The sequence below is a fragment of the Typopeltis vanoorti genome, chromosome 1, assembly GCF_054136105.1.
Source record: "Typopeltis vanoorti isolate ZY-2024b chromosome 1, IOZ_Tvanoo_1.0, whole genome shotgun sequence".
NCBI lineage: Eukaryota > Metazoa > Arthropoda > Arachnida > Uropygi > Thelyphonidae > Typopeltis > Typopeltis vanoorti.
Genome location: NC_143549.1, coordinates 57,942,526 through 57,966,803, shown reverse-complemented (window position 1 = coordinate 57,966,803; position 24,278 = coordinate 57,942,526). Strand labels below are relative to the sequence as shown.

At 34.4% G+C, this 24,278-nt stretch overlaps 1 protein-coding gene across 1 annotated transcript in view; it reads right to left on the bottom strand.

The window, feature by feature from the left end:
* LOC150110013 (uncharacterized) overlaps positions 1-24,278 on the bottom strand; it is a 594,272-nt gene that overhangs the window by 324,277 nt on the left and 245,717 nt on the right. The window contains exons 2-3 of the mRNA XM_090390616.1: positions 12,940-13,089; positions 1,256-1,360 (exon numbers count right to left, since the gene is read on the bottom strand). Of these exons, the coding sequence (XP_090246742.1) occupies positions 1,256-1,360; positions 12,940-13,089 (255 nt within the window). The remainder of the gene's footprint in view (positions 1-1,255; positions 1,361-12,939; positions 13,090-24,278) is intronic.

Here is a 24,278-nt window from a genome sequence, read left to right as displayed (position 1 = left end):
GATTTCTATTTCGTCTATTTATTTTCTATTCTAATTATTTTTAGTTCAAAAATTTCATGTATTTGGTCCTTTCATAATAAATTTTTTAGGTGTTTATAATATTAGTAGAGAAAAATACAATTTCAAAGTTAAGAGTGTGTAAAAGAGTTGATAGTTTAGTCAATATCAATGGTACCCTTTAGATGGAAAGAACTATTCCTAGCTAGGACACAACGAACTTTTATAATGGTTTCCAAGTAGAAATGAATTGACTGGTCTGATACAGTGGTGGAAGAGATTTTCCTCCCAAAACTTGGATTTTTCATCCTGCAAAATAAGCAAACCAATCAGAACATACACAATTTACAGACATAACAGATGATGCAGACAGAATCAACTGTCCTATGATAAGAAGTAATAAAGTTTCTAATAAGCTGAGCTACTTGGCTGTGACAGGCACCTGAGCATAATTCAAAAGGAAAAATGAAATGACGCATATCAGTAATGGACAAATCTCAGCTCGGGGGGCTGTTTGCTGCTTTTCTCAAGGTAATTTTGGATTTTTACTGTGTTTATCATAAAAGACAAAAATTCATGATACATGTAAAGCATTTTTCACAGACATAAACACATGTTATATATACTTATATATATATTATTCTATATATTCCCTTTATCATCATCAATTTCGTGTTATGCACCCTAAAAGGGTGTTGTTCACGCTACTATGACAGCACCACACACATACACACACAATTAAGTTTGCATTATTGTTAATTGTTGCCTATCAACAATTTTTCTCCAAATTAGTCTATTACTTGTCAGTAATCCACTGCTGTCATATTGAATATTTCATTCTTTAAATGCACTTCTGACTGAATCAATCCACCTAAGCCTTGGTATTACTCTAGGTCTCTTTCCTGCCATCTTGGCATCAAATAACTATTTTGCTAACTTTTCCTCTCCCATTCTGTTTAAGTGGCCATATCACCTAAGATTAGCTCTGCTTACACAGTCTTGAATACTAACAATGTCAACTTCCCTTTTTTATCCTTCTTTATCATTTAATTTTCCATTCTGCTTACTTGTTGATTTTTATTCTAGTTTGCAAACGTCTGTTTAATTTTAAGGGGGAAGATTTCTAGCTCACTATAGGTTTTCTGTCTTTTATGGGTAGAAGTCAATAAATAAAAAATAATAAAAACAGCATTTTAGTAACATCAAAATATGGTAAATTCATATTCGAATTAAATACAGATGTATAAAAATAACTTACATCACTCAGTTGGTCCCTGGAAACACTGCACGGAGAATAATTAATATCTTCACTTGGGCGTGAGCTCTCATCATTAGAGCTTGTATCTTTGTGGTTTGAGTAAACCTAAGGGTAAAATTAATAATGCTTACCCTTGCAAAGGCACAAATTACAATCAAGCTTTTTATAATTTTAATATATCATTTTATAATTATATATATATATATATATATATATATATATATATATATATTATTTTGGGTAAAAGTGAACGAGCAATATGATGAACTTGACAATTGAATAAATGGTAAGACGAAAGCGATATGAATGTAGGAGAAGTTGAAAAAATAGTGCAATTAAAGGTAAGGTGGTGGTGAGCGGTGTTGACAGCAAACAAGCATGTATGGCTAGCAATAAAATTTTGAGAGAGTGAAAGCTGAGTCGGTTAAGATGAGGCAAGAGATAAAACGGGTATGGAGTGAAATTAAGAAAATTCAAGATATGAGGTGGTATCAAAAAGTTTCGAGACTAGCTCTGTTTACGAGAAATTACAAAATAGTCCCCTTGCATAGCAATACAGCGCTTCCAGCGTTCTTGCCACTTCTAGAATGTGTCCTGGAAGTCTTCTTTTCAAAGCATGTCAAGCACCTTCTGCGATTCGCATTGGATCTCCGCAATGGTGTCAAAACGGTGACCTTTGAGCTGGATCTTCATCTTCAGGAAGAGGGTGAAGTCTGCAGGAGCCAAATCTGGTGAGTAGGGTGGGTGTGGAAGCGAGATCGTGTTGTTTCTGGTGAGAAACTCGTGTGAGGAGAGCTCGGTGACAGGGTGCATTGTGGTCGTGGAGCATCCAGTTTTTCGTGCGCCATAGATCTGGTCACTTTTGCTGAATGTCCTCCCTCAGACACCTTAAAACCTGGCAGTAGAACTCGCTATTGATGGTCTAGCCCCTGAAGACAAATTCTCGATGCACAATGCCGCAAATGTCGAAAAAGACGAGGAGCATGCACTTGGTCGAGCTACAGACCTGCCTCGCCTTTTTCGGTCGTGGAGATGATGGGCTCTTCCACTGTGAAGACTGTTGCTTCGTCACAGGGTTGTACTCGTACACCCAAGTTTTATCACTGGTAATGATCCTCAACATGCAGGATGGGTCATCCACTGCACGCTGATGGAGTTCTTGCCAGACTTCGACGCGGTGTTCCTTCTGCTCCTGGGTCAGCAGCCTGGGGATGAACTTGGCAGCAACACAATGCATGTTCAAATCACACGTGAGGATTGCCTGGACTGTTCCGTATGACACACTGACAATGGCAGCAATGTTGTGGAGTGTTCTCCGACAATCCTCATGCACAAGTTGCCGAATTGTTTTGACATTTTTGGGGGTTGAGCTCGTTGAAGGTCTTCCTGATCTCTCATCATCTTCCAGTGATGTTCTTCCACTCTTGAAGCATGTGTGCCACTCAAAATACCTCAAACGACTCATTGCAGCATCGCCGTAAACTTGCCAAATCATGTCAAATGTCTCTGTGGCAGATTTGCCCAGTTTCATGCAGAATTTCAAATTTGCTCTTTGTTCTAACTTGCTGTCCATGATGAAATCGCAGATGTGGTAACGCAGGTGGTCAGAATAACATCAGTTGCACAGCTCCCGACGTACACGGGACAATGTCTTTTAGCACACTGACTTATGAAGGTAGGTGCTCCCTGTGACTGTGCATGCAGCCTTGTGCTGCCATCTGTTGGTGTGTTACAAACCTAGCCTCGAAACTTTTTGATACCACCTCGTATGTATGGAAGAGGGAAAATGAAGAAAATGAATGATATTGGTATGAAAGAGATAACGAAAGACCTGCAAGTAGCATTGTACGGGGATTCAAATATTAGAGGTGTGGTAAATGAGAAGATGCATAACTTTTGTTTTCCTGGAGGTAAAATGAATAGAGTGACTGAGACATTGGATATGAGGAGAAAACAAGCAAAAGAGTGTGTAGTGGTATTAGGGACAAATGACTTGATTGAGAACAAGGAACGCATAACATTGGATATCAGGAGGTTGTTGAGAAGGATAAAAGATAATAGTGTGATAGGAAAGTGAGTCAGTATGTTGCCCAGATATGACAGTGATGAAATAAGGTATGATGAGAAAGGAGTGTAGTTTGTTAATGTGTGATATGAGTTTGAAGGATGAATTGAACTATATAAGAGTGATGGACTGCATTTGAATGGTTTTGGTGTAAGTCATTTGGCAACACTGCTGATGTATGGTAGAGAAATTAGTGCAGAGAATGAATCTGAGCAAGTAAGAAGCAATGTGAAAGAGCAGGAGAGTAAGAAAGGAAAGACTGAAGTGGTAGTTATGAATGAAGACGTGTGGTGGGTAGCATGAATATAGAGAATGAGAGAACAAGTGTGCAAGACAAACAGGGAAACAAGGAGGCTCAGGGTGGACAGGAGAACACACTGTGAAAAAGTTGATGCTCCAAGAGGATGTGGAAGTGTATGTAGACAAAAAGGGAAGAGGATGACCTAGGATTAAGGGGGGAAATAGTTGGATTGGAAGAAGGTTCTAAGATGAATAAGAAGAAACAGAAACAGCTCGAGTTAAGTATGAAGAAGTCACATCTAATAAGTGGTATCAGTGAAACTTGCTATGGATCCAGAAATGAGCTGTTATGTTTGTATACAAATGCTAGAAATGTAAGAATGTTTTGCAGCACAATAAATAAATTGTGCAGCAAAAAAGGGTCAAATATCGTGGGAAAGTAAAGGAAATTCCAAGTAATACAGTGCACCTAAAGACAATCTGTTAACGGTGGGGGGGGGGGGGGGGGGGAAGTAATTGCATTTTAACAGATAGAATGCTGATGAAGTTTCATCAGCATTCTACCTTTTTATTAGGTCAAAGGGATTTTGAGTATATTTGTGAATAGATATATTCAACATAACTTAACTAGTTTTGTTGTAAAAAGTGTCGCATTTGAAGAAATATTAGAGGCATAATAATAAAATAACAAAATTCATAATGCTTCAGAATAACTTGATAATTTTGATAATACCAAAACAAGATGAGATACATCTGTAGAAATCTATTATTATTATTATTAGAGTCCTTTTAATTATGAACTCTATAAAGATATACTTAATAAATTGGTTGTATTTTTGTGTTTTTACTTAAATAAACTAATTTCATTTTGTCACAGATGGTTTTCGCTTCTGGACTACCTGGACTTTTAGACTATTGTTCTTATCAATATTACTAAATTCCAATCTCCTTCTCTGGAAATTTTCTCTTAGTAAATTTGACTTGTGTTGACCAACCACTGAGTGACTTAGCAGTTTAATGCAGAGATTAAATATATGGTCAGTTTAATTCATAAAGTTTAATCCATAAAGTTCTTAAGAATATTTCACCCTGTGATTTCTCAGAATCCTGTTAGGAAAGAACAGATCGCTGAGTATTGAACTTGCAATCATTTTGAAACACGTTCCTGAGATAACAGAGGTTTTTCTGTATGCTTCTGCTATTTGTTATTTGTATTAATCAGTTGGGTAAGAGCAGTTTCTATATCACATAAACAGACCATTTCATTTTCAAGTTTATTATTATTTTGATTTTAAATTGAAATTGAAATTAAATTGATTTTTCGGTTCATTTTTTGTGCATCAAGATGCTAGTTATTTTAGGGTAAAATGTAGAGTAAAAAAGTGGATGTTAGTGAGCCTAGCAAGTTATCGTTACTATTTATTGCCTCTACATTTTAACTAAAGCTGCAATTATTATGCTTATTACTGCAACTTAAAAAAATCAAAGCTGGAGTTGATTAAATCTTAATAATTGTGTGATAAAGTTGGAACTGAATTAATCCTATATGCTTTTTATGTGAATCCCAGGCCCCCAGTAAGTAAGGTGGTCTCGCACTAGGAGACAAAATTTACCTTTCACCTAAAGTTGGGAGGTTGGAGAGCAGATACGTTACCGATTCTGTTAACCTGGGAGGCATACTATGCATGTTACTGCAAACTGAAACGTTTTATATTTATATTTGGATCCATGTTGTAATTCCATAAATATGACAATTTTTGCTATTTTTATTACTGTAAATTCAAAATTTTTATTTTTTGTGAGAATATCTGAACTTTACAGTTGATGAAATTCCTATTTTTACCTTGATTAGCAAGCTTAATTTGATCACATTTAAATTCTTTTTCTAAAAAAAAAAAACTTTTATCGCTATACTAAATTATTACCATACCTTTTAATATTTTTTCGGTATTCAGAATTTTTGTAGCAACTATGATGCTTGTCAACAAAGCTTGTCAAACAAAATCAAAGTTCTCAAAATCAACAATCAACACTGCAATTGAAATCTTTCACAGAAAGATTTTAATTACTCATCATCAGGTTTTGAGGTGATCTCTTTTTCAAGTCGGTGGTTCATAACTACCAGTCAACCATCCAGAACGTTTCTCTCTCTCTCTCTCTCTCTCTCACACACACACACACACAAATTATCATATTTTTCTTATGTTAAATATTGATCCTTTCATTGATATATAAAGCAATAACAAAACAAAATCCACCCTACGTATTTAAAGTATTTTTGAAAAAGATAACTTAAGGTTGGTATAAATATAATCTTCACAACTTAAAACTACACATCAAAGAGACAACCTTTATTGAATTCAACTAAAACCAACCTCCATGCTCTGGCTGAGTGGATAGCCAACCTACTCTCCAACCAACAGGCTGTGGGTTCAAATCCTGCCATAGACACAGATGTTTAGAAATGTCTCTGTAGGTGATAGATTTCATTACCTGGTATGTGAGACTTACTAAGGGACTGAAGTAGCTTGAAAAAGTTTCATGTTTGGTATCTACAGTGGGGGGGTTCCTGGATTATACAACCTTTAGTCTTCCCATGATACTAAAGTACTACAGTGCAACCTACAATGGGGGACAGTCACAAAATAATAATAATAATAATAAATAAAATAAAAAATATAAAATTATTATTATTATCATTAACATTTGACCTCCATGGAGTCAGAGACTCATCATGGGAGGTACTCACTATTGCATACAATGCTCATCCAACCACATCTTAAACGGATTCAATGTGTTCACATCCACGACACACTCAGGCAATGCATTCTACTCACCAACCACCCTCCATGCAAAGTGCTTCTCACACCCCTCCTTATACAGTTTCCAGCAATGGTCTCTTGTTCTACTCCCCTCTCCCATTCTATGAAAAATCTCTTCCATGTCTATCTGATAACAACCCCTGACCAGCTTATATGTCTCAATCATATCCCCCCCCCCTTCTCCTATTCACAAGGCTCTGAAACTTACATTCTCTTAATCTGTCCTCATATTCCACATTCCAAAGACCACTGACTACCTTTGTGAATCTTCTCTGCACCCTTTCCAACATATCCTCGTTACTATGAAAACTTGGCGACCAAATCTGTGCATAATAATCGATATGAGGGCCTGATCAAGGCCTTATACAAAAGGAATCATAACCTCTCTATTTCTGCATGTCAGGGCTCTCTGCATCATTGCCATTATTTGATGTGATGTCTTCACAACTTGTGCAATGTGACCCCTGAATTTCAGGTCCTTGTCCACCATCACTCCTAGATCTCTCATCTCCTCTACTTCTGTTCAAGTTTCTCCACCAAGTGTATACTTTGCATCCCATCGTTGCTTACCAAATCTCAAAACCTTACACTTGGCAACAATGAACTGGTAGTTCCACTTATCTGTCCATTCATGCAATCTATTCAAGTCCTCTTGTAAGCCATTAATATGAGCCTGACTGTGCATTGCTTTCCCCAGTTTTGCATCATCTGCAAACAGCTGGATATCACTAGTTAAACCCAACCCAATACCATTAAACATATAAACTGAACAACAATGGCCCCAAAAATTGACCCCTGAGGCACACCACTGGTGACCTTTCTCTTTCGAGATACTGCACCCCCATATACAACATTCTGATACCTATCCAACAGCCAGTCACTGATCCAACACAGAAGTCTGTTATCCAATCCCATCTGTTTCAATTTATTTAAGAGCTTGTCGTGTGGCAGTCTATCAAAAGCCTTTGCAAAAGCCAAGTACACCACTGTATATGCATCTCCCTTGTCCAAGGTATTTGTCACCTTGTTATAGTACATAAGTAAGTTAGTGAAACATGATTTCCTCTTAACAAACCCATGCTGATAACCACAGAGAATACTGCTGTTATCAACCCATTTCTGTATCCTACTTCTCACCAATCTCTCCAGGACCTTCACCACAATTCCAGATATACAAACCGGCCTATAATTTGAAGCTACAGCCTTATCATCACCTTTATATAGTGGAACAATTTTATTCCCCCCCCCTTCCACTCCATTGGAACCTGTGCTGTTGCAAAACTCTTATTAAACTCTTATAAAATGATACCATCATTACTGGTAGCATTTTCAGTAATGATGTTAGCATCTCATCAGTAATGATGTAGAATCCTTAATAAAGATTGAAGCTGGTCTGGGTAGTGCCCCTTTCCATAAATGCATAGCATTATACACACCCAAAAAAGATGTGCACTTTGCATTATAAGATACTATGGTAATGAATGTGAAGTCACTGGCCTCTAAACCAGCCTAATCATGAAGATACTTCACACCCAAGCTGCATTTGCTTACACTTGGATAAAGGATTAAACAAAAATATATATAAACAATAATTTCTTGGCCTGATTGGCCAAGTGGCTTGTGTATCTGTTCTCCAATGAAAAGGTTGCTGGTTTTAATCCTACCTAGGACATGAATGTTTGTGATTGTCTTTCATCTTAATACATTCATTATTATTATTATGTGACACCTCCAGGGAGTCCAAAGATTCATCGAGGGAGGACACCTACTCCACAACTTTCCATCTCCACCATGAATTGCAACTACCTTCATCATCTACACCAACACCATCTACCGCTGAATGATTATCTACCCTATAATATAAAATGATAAGCTTTTTTGTAATGTTTTTTGTCAAGTTATTTAAAACATTTTGTAACTCAGGGGCTACCCTGAGTGTCGAGTCTTCAAAATTCGAGTCATCAGAATTCAAGGAGAACCGGCCTACCAGTCCGGAACTCGGGGGGTTGGGCGCCGTAGTCACCAGGCGGGGCGGAGTCCCCCCCCCCCTAGTTATATATATATAAACATATATACACTCTCCTAATACAGAGTGGGTCATCATAAGAGAAGAAGACCCAACCTTTCTGCAATGGGAGAGGTTTTCACACAGTAGCGGGAAGATACAGGCTGAATATTATCAATATTTTTTGGCATCTTGAGCAATCTTAAATGAAAGCCATTATATCAATTTTTGAAGTTAGCAGCAGCAGCAGCAATGCATCATATCACTTCCCCTCATCTGAAAAAGTATGGTTGCATTAAGTTACCCAAAATTAGAATACAAAAATTCTAAGATCACTTTCAACCTAAAGCAAAAACTATATCTAGTCACAAAGAGTAATTGCTAAGACTTCAGTTCTTGCTCTTCTGTTACAATTTGCATTATTCCATTACATACTCGATTATAGTGCCTATGTGTTTCTGACAACTTTATGCTCAGATTCTGGTTTGAATCTAATAAAATCTCAGTAAAATTAATAAACCCATTATTTTGCTATTATAGTGTAGTGAGTTCTTATAGTAAAATAATAACAATAATAACAGCCAGCATATGTCCTACCTGGAAGAGAACCTGCTCTCACTAGCACATTCCTAAGATGAAGTATGGGATCAGCTCTAAAAAGGGCCACTTTGAATAAAGAATAAACCATAGATCACTGGCAGTAATGGGCATTTCACCCATTCTGCAGAAAAGGCCTCTGCAACATTACCACTTCTGGTTGTGACTTCATTTCAAACCTTAATATGATTGTGTCTTATAACAATATGCTGGACCATGTCTTACTTTGTGTAATATACATCTGTTATATGTAGAACTAGTCTCTACTCTCTTCTCTTCCCCTCCCCCAATGCTATTAGAATATTTCAAAGGCCATAGGTGAATCTTTCCTATTTTTCATCTCTTGGGTGAGAGTCTGTATTCTCTCTCTCTCTCATGTGCTGTTTGCCTTACTTAAGTAGGCTGAAACTACAATAGGTTGAGTAAGCTAGTAGTGGATTTATTAAAGCTAAAAAGAAACAAAGGAATCAAAGGCAGGCAGATTTAAATGGTAAACAATGTGTACTGGAAAGGAAAGGAAAGGAAACTGAGAATAAAAACACTAAACACGTAGATAATTAGAGGTAAAAACAAGAGTTAGCAGATGTTATCATGGAGAAGAAATTAAGTGTTTGGAAGAAGAAGTGTTTGAAATTAAGAAGTTAAGGGTTTAAGAGAAACAAAATGGAAAAAACAAGGGAAGAAGAATTTATTATTATTAGACTACCAGGGAGTAGTAAAGGACTCATCAACAGAGGCCATGCATCAACCACACCAGCTGTCATACGTTCTCTTAAACTCATGCACACTAGATATATTCACTACTTTAACAAGCAAACTGGTTCACTCACTCACTCACTCATGGTTCTATGAGAAAAAAATCTAGCTTTCACTCCTTTCTTAACTGCATGCAAACTTAACTTCCATGAATGCCCCCTTGTTCTCTTCCCATCTTCCATGTAACGAAAAATCTAAATCACCTGATATCCCATAATGCCCTACCAAAATGTATAAACCTTGATCATATCACCCTTCTTCCTCTTGTCTGGTGTTTGCAGCCCGTATATTCTCAATTGCAATCTACATTGCATAATTCCAAAATCATCTTTTTAACTCTTCTTCGTAGTCTTTCCACAGCTTCTGTATCCCATTGGAACCCAAAAGATCAAATCGGCACACAGTAGTCCATGGTGCAGTCATATATCAAAGCCTTGCAAAGAGGCAAAATGACCTCCAGCTCCTTACAGGTCACTGTCTAACAACCATAACTCCAAAATCTTTAGCCTTGTCGGTTACTTTAAGCATAATCCCACCCTTTATGGTGGTAAATGTGATATTTAATGTTATTTAATTACGGTGTTAAATGTGATATTTAACACCATAATCCCAATATGGTGTTAAATATCACTAACACTGAACTGACAACCATCATTCTTTGCCCACACTTCTAGCCTATTGAAATCATCTTTTAAATGCTGCAGTATTGGGAAGATCTCCTGTCAGCTCCTTTGAAATATTATTAATGTATAGATTAAACAATAATGGTTATTGTTTAATGTATAGATTAAACAAATAATGAAAATGAATTAACCTCCAAAATAGCGAAGTTGAAGAAGATCATCAGAGAGACGATGCAGGAATTGCAAAAAGTCAAGGGGCGTTTAAATAAACAGTGGGAGAAAAAGAAAATTAAATTAAACAGGAAAATAAGAATCAACAAAGCAAGGAAACAGATAAATCAGGAAATAACAGAAATCAAGTAAGTGACGTTGTTAGTAAAAAGAAAGAAGTTATTTGGTATGGTGACTATAATAAACCATGCTATAGATGAGTGAGTTATAACATTGAGTTTTCCTAGAGAGAAAATTAATTCCAATAAATCTTTTTTTTAATCATTATAAAAAGTATATATTTTATCATTAAATCATTATAAATCAATATTTTTATACAAAAATACCTTATATGCCGATTTTACTGGTAAACAAAATTCACTAAAAATACTTGTGGGTTAATAAAGAAATTTTCATATTTTTTAATTTGGAAATAATATTTTTGTATATTACTGAATATTTTCACCTCAAAGGATTTTTGTAAAAGAACAAAGGAATATAGGTGTAAGATAAATTGTCAAAAGAAACCTCTTAGTCACCAGTAATTCTAGACGGATTAAGGTATTAACTAATGACCTGGGGAAACTGTAACCTCGAAGGTCAACATTGCAAGGGGGGGGGGGGGTCCCACCTTAATGCAATGACCGAAAAAAAAGGTGGTGGGTGCAGAACAATGTAATACCCAGGGGATTAATAAGTAACAGAACCCAAGGTCATCGGAGAGATATAAGAGGGGGTTTGCTATGGCGATAGGGGGCTTTTTAGTGGTTCCTTGGTCAGCGAGAAGTTATGAGGTCACGTGAAGATACGGGTTTGAGAAGGTGACAAGGTCAGCGAATCAAGCAGTTACTGGGATAAGATATACATTACGGCGACGGAGTTTTGCTAATCATCGTAGAAGATGATTCAAAATTGGCAACAGGACCTGCATATCAGCCATTAGATGCCAGAAGTGCGAAATAACTAATTTAAGTTGTTCCTAGAAAAAAGTAGATACTGGACTTCAATGCCTTCAAGTTCCCGAAGCTCGAAAAAAAGTAAGAGGAGATCTCAATAATCCCGGAGAAAGTACCCGTGTTCGTTGCTTAAGGTCGGAAGGTAATAGAAGGAAATGATTCCAAGGATCAATCAGAGAGGACCAGACAACAGTTTTAAAGTAAGATCTTTCTATTGTTTTAGCTATAGAAGAATTATGAAGGTGACTTGTAGAGTTTGTTTGTTATGATACTTGAGGACTTTAGGCTTGATACTAACCTTTGAATGGTCTTGTTAAATTATATCTGAGAGAAAACTTAGCTAATTTTTAAGGTTGAAATATCGCGTGTTTAATATTATTGCTAGTAGCTATGCCTGAGTTTGTTTAAGTGAGATTGCTCTAAGTGTGATAAGGTGCTAACCACGGAAATATTATAGACACGTGGTCATCATACAAGAATTGTCTTCATAAGAGTAGTAATTGTAATTGGTATAGAGAATTGTCATTGAAGCATAGAACCTGATTTACTTGGAATTTAATATTGACATTTCGTACATTTCTTTGATGATAAATAAATTGTTTTCATGTTTAAATAACTTGCCTGATTTCTATTTCCAATGCATTACTCATTAATTCAAATCTGCGTGTCCTAAAGTTAGATTGCCACGACTGTAGATTAGTAAATATACGTTGATAGATTTAGTGATAGATAAGAGAGGAAAGTTCCGTACGTTTTACTGTGTTTTTCTTCGGAGGGAAATTCAACTCCCCCCCCATGAATTTCGTGGTGCAGCTAGAAACTAACTAAATTTTCCAAATTCAGTTAAGAATAAACACCAGTGGGTCAGACAAAGAGACTGGCTCTGGCCTGAGGCGATTTCTTTGTTCTGTAAGTTTTGCACACGTGAGCTTTATATTATTTGTGGCCATAAGTCAGATGTATAACAAGGTAAAGAAGGAAAGTTTAAGTGAGATAAAGCAGGATTTTAAAGGGAGATTTAAATAAAAGAAAATAAGATATAATAAAAGATTTTAATAAGACGTTTTAAATAAAATAAAGATATTTTTACAATAATGTATATGCTCCAGAAGATGATCTTCTGGAGCATCTCGGCCTAAAGATATAAAGATCGAAACGTTGAATGTTGATTTTGGTTTATATTAAACTAAAATTTTACTCAAACATGGTAGTTGTCTCCATAATTTTCCAAAATGTATTCTGATCACTGTGTAAGCCTAAAATAAATGGATAAGATTATTTTTGTTAAAACTTAACTATCACAATGACCCCATAAGGATTAAGAAAAAAGATACACAAAGAAGGCATAAAATAGGATATAAACTGGATTCAACCATTTCACCTTCAAATGGGGGGGGGGGGGAAACTTACCTTATTTAAGAAGTTCTTTTTCTTCACCTTTTGGTCATCATTCTTGTTCTTATTACAATTCATCTTTTGTGCATCTTCCTTAGGAGGAGAATTGTTGATAACTTCTTCAGTAATCTCCACATCCTTCTTTTCCACTTTATTCACTGTTTTCTAAAATTACAGATGAAACGGTAAGTAAATATGCCTGCAGACACAAACAGGTATGAATAAACAAAATAAAAGATTCCTTTAATTTTGAATAAGACAAAGAATTGAATGCTATTAGGATACGATGCAATATAAATTGATAATTAATATTCATTCTAATCATTTTAACTTCAATTATATCAAAAATAAAAAATTCAATTTATCTCAACGAATTGCATCAATAGTTCATACCATTTACAAATTGCACACAGACAGTAACATGAAAGAGGAATATCAGTTGCCTAACAAACTGCCAGAGTATTTCTCTCTTCCTCATTTCATTTCTTGCTCATATGTAAAAGAAGAACAAATTGTACTTTTAAATGGCTACTCTATGAGGATGGTCTGAAAAGTTCTCGGCCTAACAATGAAAAAATGAATTTATAATTTCAAAATTATTTTTATTTTTCATCATAATCTCCCTAAAAACTAAGACATTTATTCCAGTGATGCTGTTCCAATGCCATTATCCCATCCCTGTAGTGGTTCTCAGTAAGATCTGCAAAATAACCCTCTACAGTTGCAATCATCTCTTGATTTGAAGAAAAACACTGACTATCGAGGAAGAGTTTTAGTTTTGGGAAGAGATAGAAGTCAGAGGAGGCCAAATCTGGAGAACGGGATGGATGTTCCAACAACTCATGGTGTAAATCCCTTAATTTCATGGTGCAGATCGCCATTGCCAAAACACCTTTGTGGGCAGGTGCATTGTCCTGATGAAAGATGATTTTTTTTTTTTTCTGCAAAACCGGGTTTTTTTTTCACGCATTTTTTGTCTAATCTAGTTAAAACATCGGAATAACATTCCCGGTTATTGTTTTACCCTTTTCAAGATAATTAATAAACAAAATGCCTTTAGCATCCCAAAACACCGATGCCATGACCTTTCTTGCTGACGGAACAGACTTTGTCTTCTTTGGCACTGAACAACCGACTTCTGTCCACAGTTTTGAATGATGTGTAATGGTAAATTCAAGTCTCCTCCATAGTAATAAATAGTGTACAAAATTTTCTGGCGTTATACTTTTTGGACGTCCTTCATGTGGATCATCTTCAAGGCAGGTACGGCCACATTTAAACTCAGTAGCTCATTTCTTAATTGTCGAAGATGAAGAAGAGTGCCCATAAACTTTTCTGAACTTCGAAAGAATTTCTTTTGCCGTTAAACCTTCTTTTACAAAGAATTTTATAACCACACGATACTCAATTTTATCCATTTCAAGGGAGGCAGACAACACTTTTGCTTCAGACAGCTGTATAAAACAAACAACTTGATAGAATGACTTAAAATTTTACATAGATGCTTATGACAGATGTACCAACTTAGAAAAAAAAAATCTTGCCGATAGTGTTGTCATCTATGGTCGAGGCCAAGAATTTTTCAGACCACCCTCGTATGTATGTATGTATATTGAACAATATTACAATGAAATTGACTACAAGCAAACAACCTGAAATATATTACACTTGATAAGTAATTATACTCATGTTTTTCATTAGTTCAGTGTAAGCAAAGAAATACTTTCATGTGAATTTCCCTTACAGCTAAGATGCTTATATATAGAGCAGCTTGACTGACTGATATCAAGTAGTCGCACAAGGAGATCTCTTGTGAAGATGTACACATAACATGAGTACAACTATTTTGCAAGATCCATCAATTGGTGATATATATACCTTCTGGGAGAGGAGGGGTGTAGATGATATTATGATAGTACTATAAAATTATGTTTGCATTATTACTATTTTTTTCGTGATTATTAAATCACAATATATTATTGTGATTTTCTTCAAAATTAATCTGTTATTTGCCAACCTCCAATATCTAATGTTTCAGTATTCTAAGGCTACTAAACGTGCATAATCCACCTCACCTAGATCCTGCTCTTTCTCTAGGTTATTTATCTATCATCCTGGCATCAAACACCAGTATTACTAACATTACCTCTTTCATTTGGTTTCAAGTAATCATACCAATTGATATTAGATCATACATTTTTGAATAATAATGTCAAGTTCTTTTCTAATAATTTCATTTTTTAATATGCTTCTGCCATGATGTCACCTGTTCACTCTTCCCATTTTGTTTCTCTTTTTCTGAACTTTCATATCTGTGGTTTCAGCCAATGAACTGTTTGATTTCTAATCTAACTCTCAGAACTATGAGTTAATATTAGTCTCCCTCTTTTCCATATAAGGCTATTAACTAGCTCCCTGGGATAATCAGCTTTGTTTATTCTATTATCTATTTCCATATTTAATCTTCCATCTTCACTAAAATTGGGATTAAACTGCTAAAATATTTTACATATCCTATAGGTTCTTCAGTAAGAATTCAGTACTTTCCTGCTTTCATGGTATTTGTCGTTTTATTTCTGATTTTCATAAATAAGTTACAGCAGTTATTCAATTTAGTTAAAGAATCCTGAAGATAAGTACTAAATTTACTTAAGGATATAATAGCATGGGCATAAAATTTTGATATTAGGTCTAATGCCACTTTCCTTCATAATGTGATCCACATGGATGATGAATAACACTGGATATAGCAGGCACCCTTATCTTTTAATCCATCCAATCAAATTTCATATCAGTCATCATCTTTAAGAACTGACTTGCAACTTGAGCAGATGATACAGTAATACTGTTCTGTATAATGCTACAGATGTATACCATATCATTATGGTGTTTTGAACAGCATTTCTGCTGACAACTTATCATATGCCTTTTCAATATTTTTACAAGATATGTATAATATGTTTTAGCACTGACAGGATCCTAAGGGAGTGAAAAGTTCCTTTACATGGCCAAGGCAAGGTGAGGCACATCACAGACTGATTAGTACCTCAGGAATGGTGGTTAAAGAAGTGGAAAATTACAGAATTCAGATATTGGTTGATACTATGGGAATATATTACTTCATGGAAGTGTGTACCATAATATTAAACTTTGCATGATGTATGAGAGGATATCTATTATGTAAACTGAAGTTTACATATTATGTAAACACAATAATCTATTAGGTAAACTGAAGTAAATAGATGTGAAGCTGGTAACACAAAGCACTACAAGTATAAAATAAATAGCAGTATTTATGAAGCTACAGATATTTTGCTGGATTTCAAACCAATATTTTCTGATCACAAAAAAAAATTCACATTATACATAAAGGATACTAAACAATCCAGTGTGAAAGCAAGTAAAAATTTAAATGGACACTTAACATAATTCCTCTATGGCAGAGTTTCCCAAACTGTGAGGAGTACAGTTTGGGACTCTGTACCCCCCCCCCCAATGGAGATACAGACAGTCTTGGGGGGGGGGACCTTTAGCTGGACAATTATTAAAATAAAATCATCTATCCCAAAATACTAGTTTCAAGTGAGTAGTATGGTTTTATATAATTATTTACAGAATTATATAATTATTTTATAATTGTTTAGAATAAATAATTATTTTTGTTTCATTTGAACATTTTAATTTTTGATATCTTTATTAAAAAGGTATTGTTTTCATTATTCCTTTGTTCTCATAGACTATTACTAAATCACTTAAGGAATTGACAACGTAGATAAGAATATAAATTAAATTACACTTTAATAAATATTTCCAATATTTCGGCAATGTCACATTGCCATCTTCAAAAGGAACTTACAAAAAAGGCACGTGCACGTATTGACTTTTCAATGTTGCAGACCATGCTCTGGATACACGCCACAGAATACGGTGGAAGAAAGCTACAGTAATACACTGTAGCAAATACAAATTCAAAAGACTATTCATGGAATCAGCCTCAGCCCTAAGAAACTCTCCAAACCTTGGTTGTATGAGACTGCCCCAAATTTGGGAGGCTTACATCAGGACCTTCAGCCCAATGGCCAAGAACACATATTTAACCTGCTAGGGGGCACCATCAGGACTTTTAGGAGAACAATAGCTTCATCACTTCATTCTCAGTTACTGTGTTGTAGTGCCTACGTGCACGTGTCATTTGTATTCATTTTGTATGGATTATCAGGGAAGGTATCTACATTAAGATTACACTAAAGGGAGGTGTGATGGCAAAAAGTTTGCAAACTGATGCTCTATGGTTTATGTTTTGATTTTAATCATATCATTTGAAAGGCAAAATTTGCCAAAGCAAAACCTGTCATATATATGGCAAGAATAGCTATTCATTTATTATGATATGGAAGAGTTTTGCTGTTTAAATCTCAAAAACAGAAAACAGTACCATTCAAGTATCCTGAAGCATTTTTAAGGTTAAAGGAAGAAGGATCTTTTTGGAAAATTTAAAAAGAACTATTTAAAGTCAAAAATTTTGGGGGGTTTTGGAATAGCTCCTCCCTCGTTGGCTGCTCACCAAAGCAACCTTCCTGCAAAATTTTGACTTATTTCCTAATATCTGATACACACTTTATAAGTCACTTAGCTGTATATATATATACATATACTTATGATCATAATTATCAATGCTTTTGTCATATTAATTTAGATTAATTAACTGAATTACTTAATACATTAATGATTTCTGAACCGGCTTTATTTGTTAATGATGTGCTTTTCAATGTTGTAATTATTATACATATACTTGTGATCTTTAAACAAGCTAATGACTGTGTCAGCGGAAACGTCAATCTTTAGCTGTGTCAATAAGCGTCACACTTTATAAACAATCATTAGATCTACAGAGGATTGTTCAATAAATAGAAATGTAAAAGTGCAATTGCTTTTGTCAAAAATATTTGCTAGAAAACAGATAATGGTGGAAATTTTTGTTCTTTTTCTAAGATGTTCTCAAGATTCATACAAAAACAGTCGCAATGCCAGGCCACAAATATATTTAAAAGTCACTTTCTATTGCAACTTCAAGCGAAAAAGAACTTTACATATTTTCTAATAAGTAATATACTAGAAGGTTCATATAATATGGTAATCAATAATCAAAGTTATATGACAAAATGACAATATCTAATTAAAATGTTTTTATCTGCAAATATTAACAACGTGTGCAAATTAAATACATTAATACTAGACTGCATTTTTTTTTTAAATTAAAGCCTTAAATTTAACTTTTCATATGTTATTTGAACTTCAGTATATTCTTAATTAAAAACCATAAAAAATGTAAGAGGAGGATGAGGGAGAGTTGCAAAATAGAATTATTTAATTTATTAATCCTCTTCCCCATAACAAATAGGCGATTTCCAAGAGAGTGGACCGCTGCAAATCACAGTAAAGTCTCATGGGCACCGCATTAAAACAATCAATCTTTAGTTGGTGGCTTTTATCACACATTTTGTATCCTAAATTTTTGGACAGGGTGAATACTCATAATAAATATATTTATTCAGTTTAATGTCAACTGACAATCAAGTTTTATTTCTGAAATAAAATCATGTTTTTTTTTTTCACTGCTGTATTCCCCTTCAACAGTTGCATAGTTCTTCCCCACACACTATATTCCTCGATGAGGGGGAATATAACGGTGGGGAAGAAATGAATATGTGAAGTTATAAAAATATCTTAATAATAGGAGAAATGTATAAAATGCAAAAAGGCAGTGAAGGGGTAAACGAAACACGTTATATTCAAAACTGAAATCTTACAAATGATATACTAGTTAACCTTGTTTCGCAGATTAATGAATTTAATTAAGCAACCGTTTTGGACTGAAAGATAATCCATACATTTTATTATAGAGTTCTGATCCACATTCCAAGAGTGTCACCAGTTAAGGATGGCTCTTAAAACACAATATGAAATTTACCTTTTTTTTTTTTAAATTGACATGATGTAAAGAAAATGTTTTGAATTCAGTACATCTCTCCCCCCCATCCCACCCCCATGCACATGCACACACACACACAGACAGAGAAAATTGTAAATGAATTTAATTCAGCTACAATTAATTAGGTTAATAAAAAAATTTCATAAATAGTGAGGAGGACTCAATGATCAAATAAACAATTGTCACCTTGAATTTCAATGCTGACTAATAAGTATATGCATGAGTAATTTAATTCCATAACATTATAAACATCTATAATGTTTGCAAATAATGTTCAAAAACAATATCGAAAGCCTCTAATGAAGCTTTTCATTACGTGATATGCTTGTATATTGTGCAATGAAACTACGCTTTCGATTCATTTTCAATCTGAAATCTTAAAATTTCAATTACACAATACGATGTTTGTATCATGTAATTTCAATTGGATACAAAGAAAATTAAACAGTCGTCAAGACAGTTGATCTGATAAGAAAGTGGTAAGGCTTTTCCTCTACAAAACTTGGGCATCTCATTCCATAAAACAGACAAACTGGTCAGAGAACACACATCTAACAGTCGTACCGTCTTCATAACCCTGGACGTTGTTGGAAGTTTTTTCCCACTTGATTAGACTATAATAAATTTAGTTTAATCGTTTATCCAAGTGTAAGCAAACAAAGTCTGCACCTGAAGTATATTCAGGAGTGAGGCAACTCATGGTAAAGGTGGACCAGCTCTCATTATTCCTTGTCTTCATATCCCATAATGCAAAGCACGTCTCCTCGTGGACATGTATAATGCTATGCATTAAGGGAAGGGCCACTACCCAGACCTGTTTCGACCTTTATTGAGGTCTCGTCAGTGGGAGCCAGACCCAGAGGTGGTGATACCAAGGTAGAAGCAATAGAGAAGTCACATTTATCTATACGAGTTGCCAAAGGGTGTCTCACCTTATTATTAAATTATTCTAGATTTAGAGCAAAATGTTGGAAGTTTTTTTCCCACTTGGTTAGACTATAATAAATTTAGTTTAATCCTTTATCCAAGTGTAAGCATACAAAGTCTGCACATGAAATATCTTCAGGAATGAGGAATAAACTAAATTTATTATAGTCTAACCAAATGGGAAAAAACTTCCAACATCTTTCTCTAAATCCAGAGTAATTTAATAATAATGTGAGATACCTTTGGGCAACTCGTATAGGTAAATATGACTTCTCCATTGCTTTCACCTTGGTATCGCCACCTCTGAGTCTGGCACCCACTGATGAGACCTCAATAAAGGTCGAAACCGGTCTGGATAGTGGCCCTTCCCTTAATGCATAGTATTATACATGTCCGCAAGAAGATGTGCTTTGCATTATGGGAGATACTAAGACAATGAGTGATGAGAGCTTGGTCCACCTTTACCACGAGTTGCCTCAGTCCTGAGGCAACTCGTGATAAACTTCAGGCGTGGACTTTGTTTGCTTACACTTGGATAAAGGATTAAACTAAATTTATTATAACCTTGGATGCATTGGTCATAATTCCAAAGAATTAGCAACTAAAATATATTCTACCTCTTCTAGTGATATCGTTATATGATTTCTATATTTGTTTCAATGTTATCACTCATTCTCAGTAGGTTTCCCTCGCTTAAAAGCCTCTAAAAATATCGCTTCCCTCAGATTTTCATTACTTCTTCATGCAGTACAAGTTTTCTTATAGTTACGTATTTCCACTCATCAGGGGGTCAACTTTCTTCTCGGCTACATTTATCTAACTTTTAGATGTGTTATTTCTTTAATAGAGCGATTTATTTTCTACTATTTCTTTCTGTCCACATCCCACAACAATCAATATATTTTCTTTGTAAATGACCTGTCTTTACTTAGGATGTTATTAGCCTTTTCGATAGTGCCTATATGGGATTTACAGTTCTTGATATTTTCTCCCATCTGTTCATCTGAATTGAATCTTTCTAGATTGCTGCATCACTAGTTTTATATGCAATAACATGTTCATCTCTCTCTCTCTCTCTTTAAAGTGATTATTCAGTTTGATGCTAAGATGCATCCAAAACTTAATTCCTTTATGCCCCCCCCCAAAAAAAAACAAGACCAATGAGATCCATTCCAATGATGCTGTCCTCATTCTGAAGTAATACCTGTAGTAGTTTTGAAGTTCATATGTACTGATGATATTTAATCTACCCTTTTGAAATCTTAATCACTCTGTCATTTGATCCTCTTTACCTTGACCACTCTCTCTCTCATGTTCACATCTACAACAATAGTGGCACAATTACATGTAGATGTCCATTAATAGTGTAGTGATTTATGTCAAACACCAATTTCTCTACAGACTTCTATCCTTTAGTGTCAATGCTAATTCCCCACTTCTCACTCTCATAACTGATTAAGGTTCATATTTCAGGCTTCTCCTTCAATTCTATGATCTTTATAATAATCTGATTATCTCTTAGAACTCATATTTTGTGATATCTCCTACCGATTTCTTGCAGCATTAGAACTGAGAAATCAGTAGGAGATATCGCAGAATATGAGTTCTCATTAGAGGTGACTAGACTTTGCAACAGAGTGATGAATCTGGTTAAATAAAATTAAATATCTCATTATAATAAAATTTATTAATAATATATTCATAGTAATTTCTTCTTTTTATATTTTCCGTTTATTATACCCAGGGACAGCTCATTCATAAGCACCGCAGAACTGCGGCACCCCAATTTTTCTCGATATATAAATACAGGTAACCCTCGTATAAAGCGGTTTCGCTATAATGCAGTCTACAAATTGTAGTAACCCTTTATCTTTTCATATGTTTTTCACCACGTGACCTAAAAATCAAATTTTATCTTCGTTAAATTTGTTTCTGCACGTATCGTGCATGTAATTATAAGTTGTGAATTTTAGGGGAAATACCCTTTAGGACGCATGTACATCAATTGTTTACCATGTAAAAGTGGTTAATTATCGTTGAAAGTTGTCTTCGTTTTCTGCCAGGAAAGCGCATTAAAAATCATAAGTGTGTTCTTCTCAAGCTGAGCACTTTATTTTCTGGTGAGTTACAAACAATATGTAATGCTTTTTACGTAAAAATTTTATTTTTATAGTAATGCCACTTAGAGAGCTTTTGCGATATGGTTGAAAACGAAATTAGTGAATTAATTGATGGAGAAATAGATTTAAATTAGGAGGAACTGGTACAATTAATAGATGATGTCGAATGAAATGACGGAGAAAATTCTGTCGAAGATTCTGATTGTGATGAATCCGTTAAAGAATTCGGTTTAAAGAAATTAGCAGAAGGATTGAACTCAGCAAGAAAGTTAGTAAGTTATTTTATGGATAATGATCCCTCAACGAGGTCTCTGGAAAATTCACGAGACAATTGGATATTTGTTTAGCTCCATATTATGAACTTAATAAAAAATTGCAGCAAGGTCGTATTACGGACTTCTTCATAACTAAACCAGCCGAAGTATGCAATGAGAATTATACAAATGATGTCCCAGAGATTTCAAGTGATGACGACTTCCAGCCAGTCGTAAATAAAGAACATCTACGAAATGTTCGTTTTGAAAACAGTGATGACGATTAAAATATGCACTTTATTATGTGCAATGAAGATTACGTACAAGTTGTAATTTTATAAGTTTATACTATATATTTGTTTCATAGTTTATATGTTTCCTTAATTTACATGAATTACAAGAATTAAATAAAAATATATTTTTGTTGGGTATGTCATTGTTGTTTATATAATTTAAAAAAAAAATGATTGCGGAACCTAACCCTACTTCTTCTATGTAATCTGAGTCTCGCATAACGCGATTTACATAACGCGGCATTTCTATAGAACCTAACATCCGTGTTATACGAGGGTTACCTGTATATTTATTAATTTATTTATATTTGCTTGTAATATTTAATTTTATCATCAACAATCCTATACAATTCTCTTGTTTTGTATAAAAAATAATAAAAATCCATCTTGTAGCACTTAGGCGGGTGAAGGACGCTAGCAAGCATATGCACGTCATAGTAAGATGTGAGATATTAGCATAATGCGGCACTGTCCATTGCAAAGTTCCACTATTGTTTATATGCAGTTTGCAGCAGTAGTAGAGTGTTCGTAGTGCTTACCGTGTTTACTCCTTCTCTTTAAATATTTGGACATTACAATCAGTGGCGGCTCATGGCTTGAAATCGTATGGGTGCCGTAACTTTCGAAATATGCATACACACTGTAAGTACAGTGTATACGTGTTTGAATAAAATATCAAAATTATGGAAAAATTTTTAAAAAAGTAAACATGAAAAAATATTGTTTATTATCGATAAAATTATACAGTTTAGTATAATTCAAAATTACTTAAAAATAAAATCCATTCCTTTAATTACAATTAAAGGAATGGATTTTTTTTTGGATTTACAAATTTTGGACATTACAATTAAATTCTTTAATTGTAATGTCCAAATATTTAAAGAGACAGAGTAAACATGATAAGAACTACGAACACTCTACTACTGGCACAAACTGCATATAAACAACAGTGGAACTGCGCAATGGACAGTGCCACATTACGTTAATAGCTCACATCTCACTATGATGTGCATATGCTTGCGCACATAGCAATATGACACTGTGTTAAACACAGAGGTGCTAGCGTCCTTCACCCTCCTAAGTGCTACAAGATGGATTTTATTATTTTTTATACAAAATAAGAGAATTGTATAGGATTGTTGATGATAAAATTAAATATTACAAGCAAATATAAAAAAATTCATAAATATATTTATATATCGAGAAAAATTGTTAGTGCTACAGTTCTGTAGTGCCTATGAACGAGCCGCCCCGATTACAATTAAAGGATTTAATTGTAATGTCCAGAAATTGTAAATCCATTCCTTTAATTATAATTAAAGGAATGGATTTTATTTTTAAGCAATTTTAAATTATACTAAACTGTATAATTTCATTGATAATAAACAATATTTTTTCATGAAACAAAACAAGAAGAATATATTTATTTTTAAGTAATTTTGAATTATACCAAACTGTATAATTTTATCGATAATAAACAATATTTTTTCATGTATATGTGAAACTTTCAAAACATATCCTTGCATGTATATGTGCAACTTTCAAAACACTAGCAATATGCCCTCTAAACTTCAGTCTACTGTCAACCATCACTCCCAAATCTCTAATCTCATCCACTTCCTGCAGTACAGCACCATCGATATAATACACAGCCTTATATTTCTGCACTCCAAAATTATTCCAAAATATCAATTGCACTTATTGATATTATTATTTTTTTTTTTAATTTCTACCATAATTTTGATATTTTATCCAAACACATGCACTG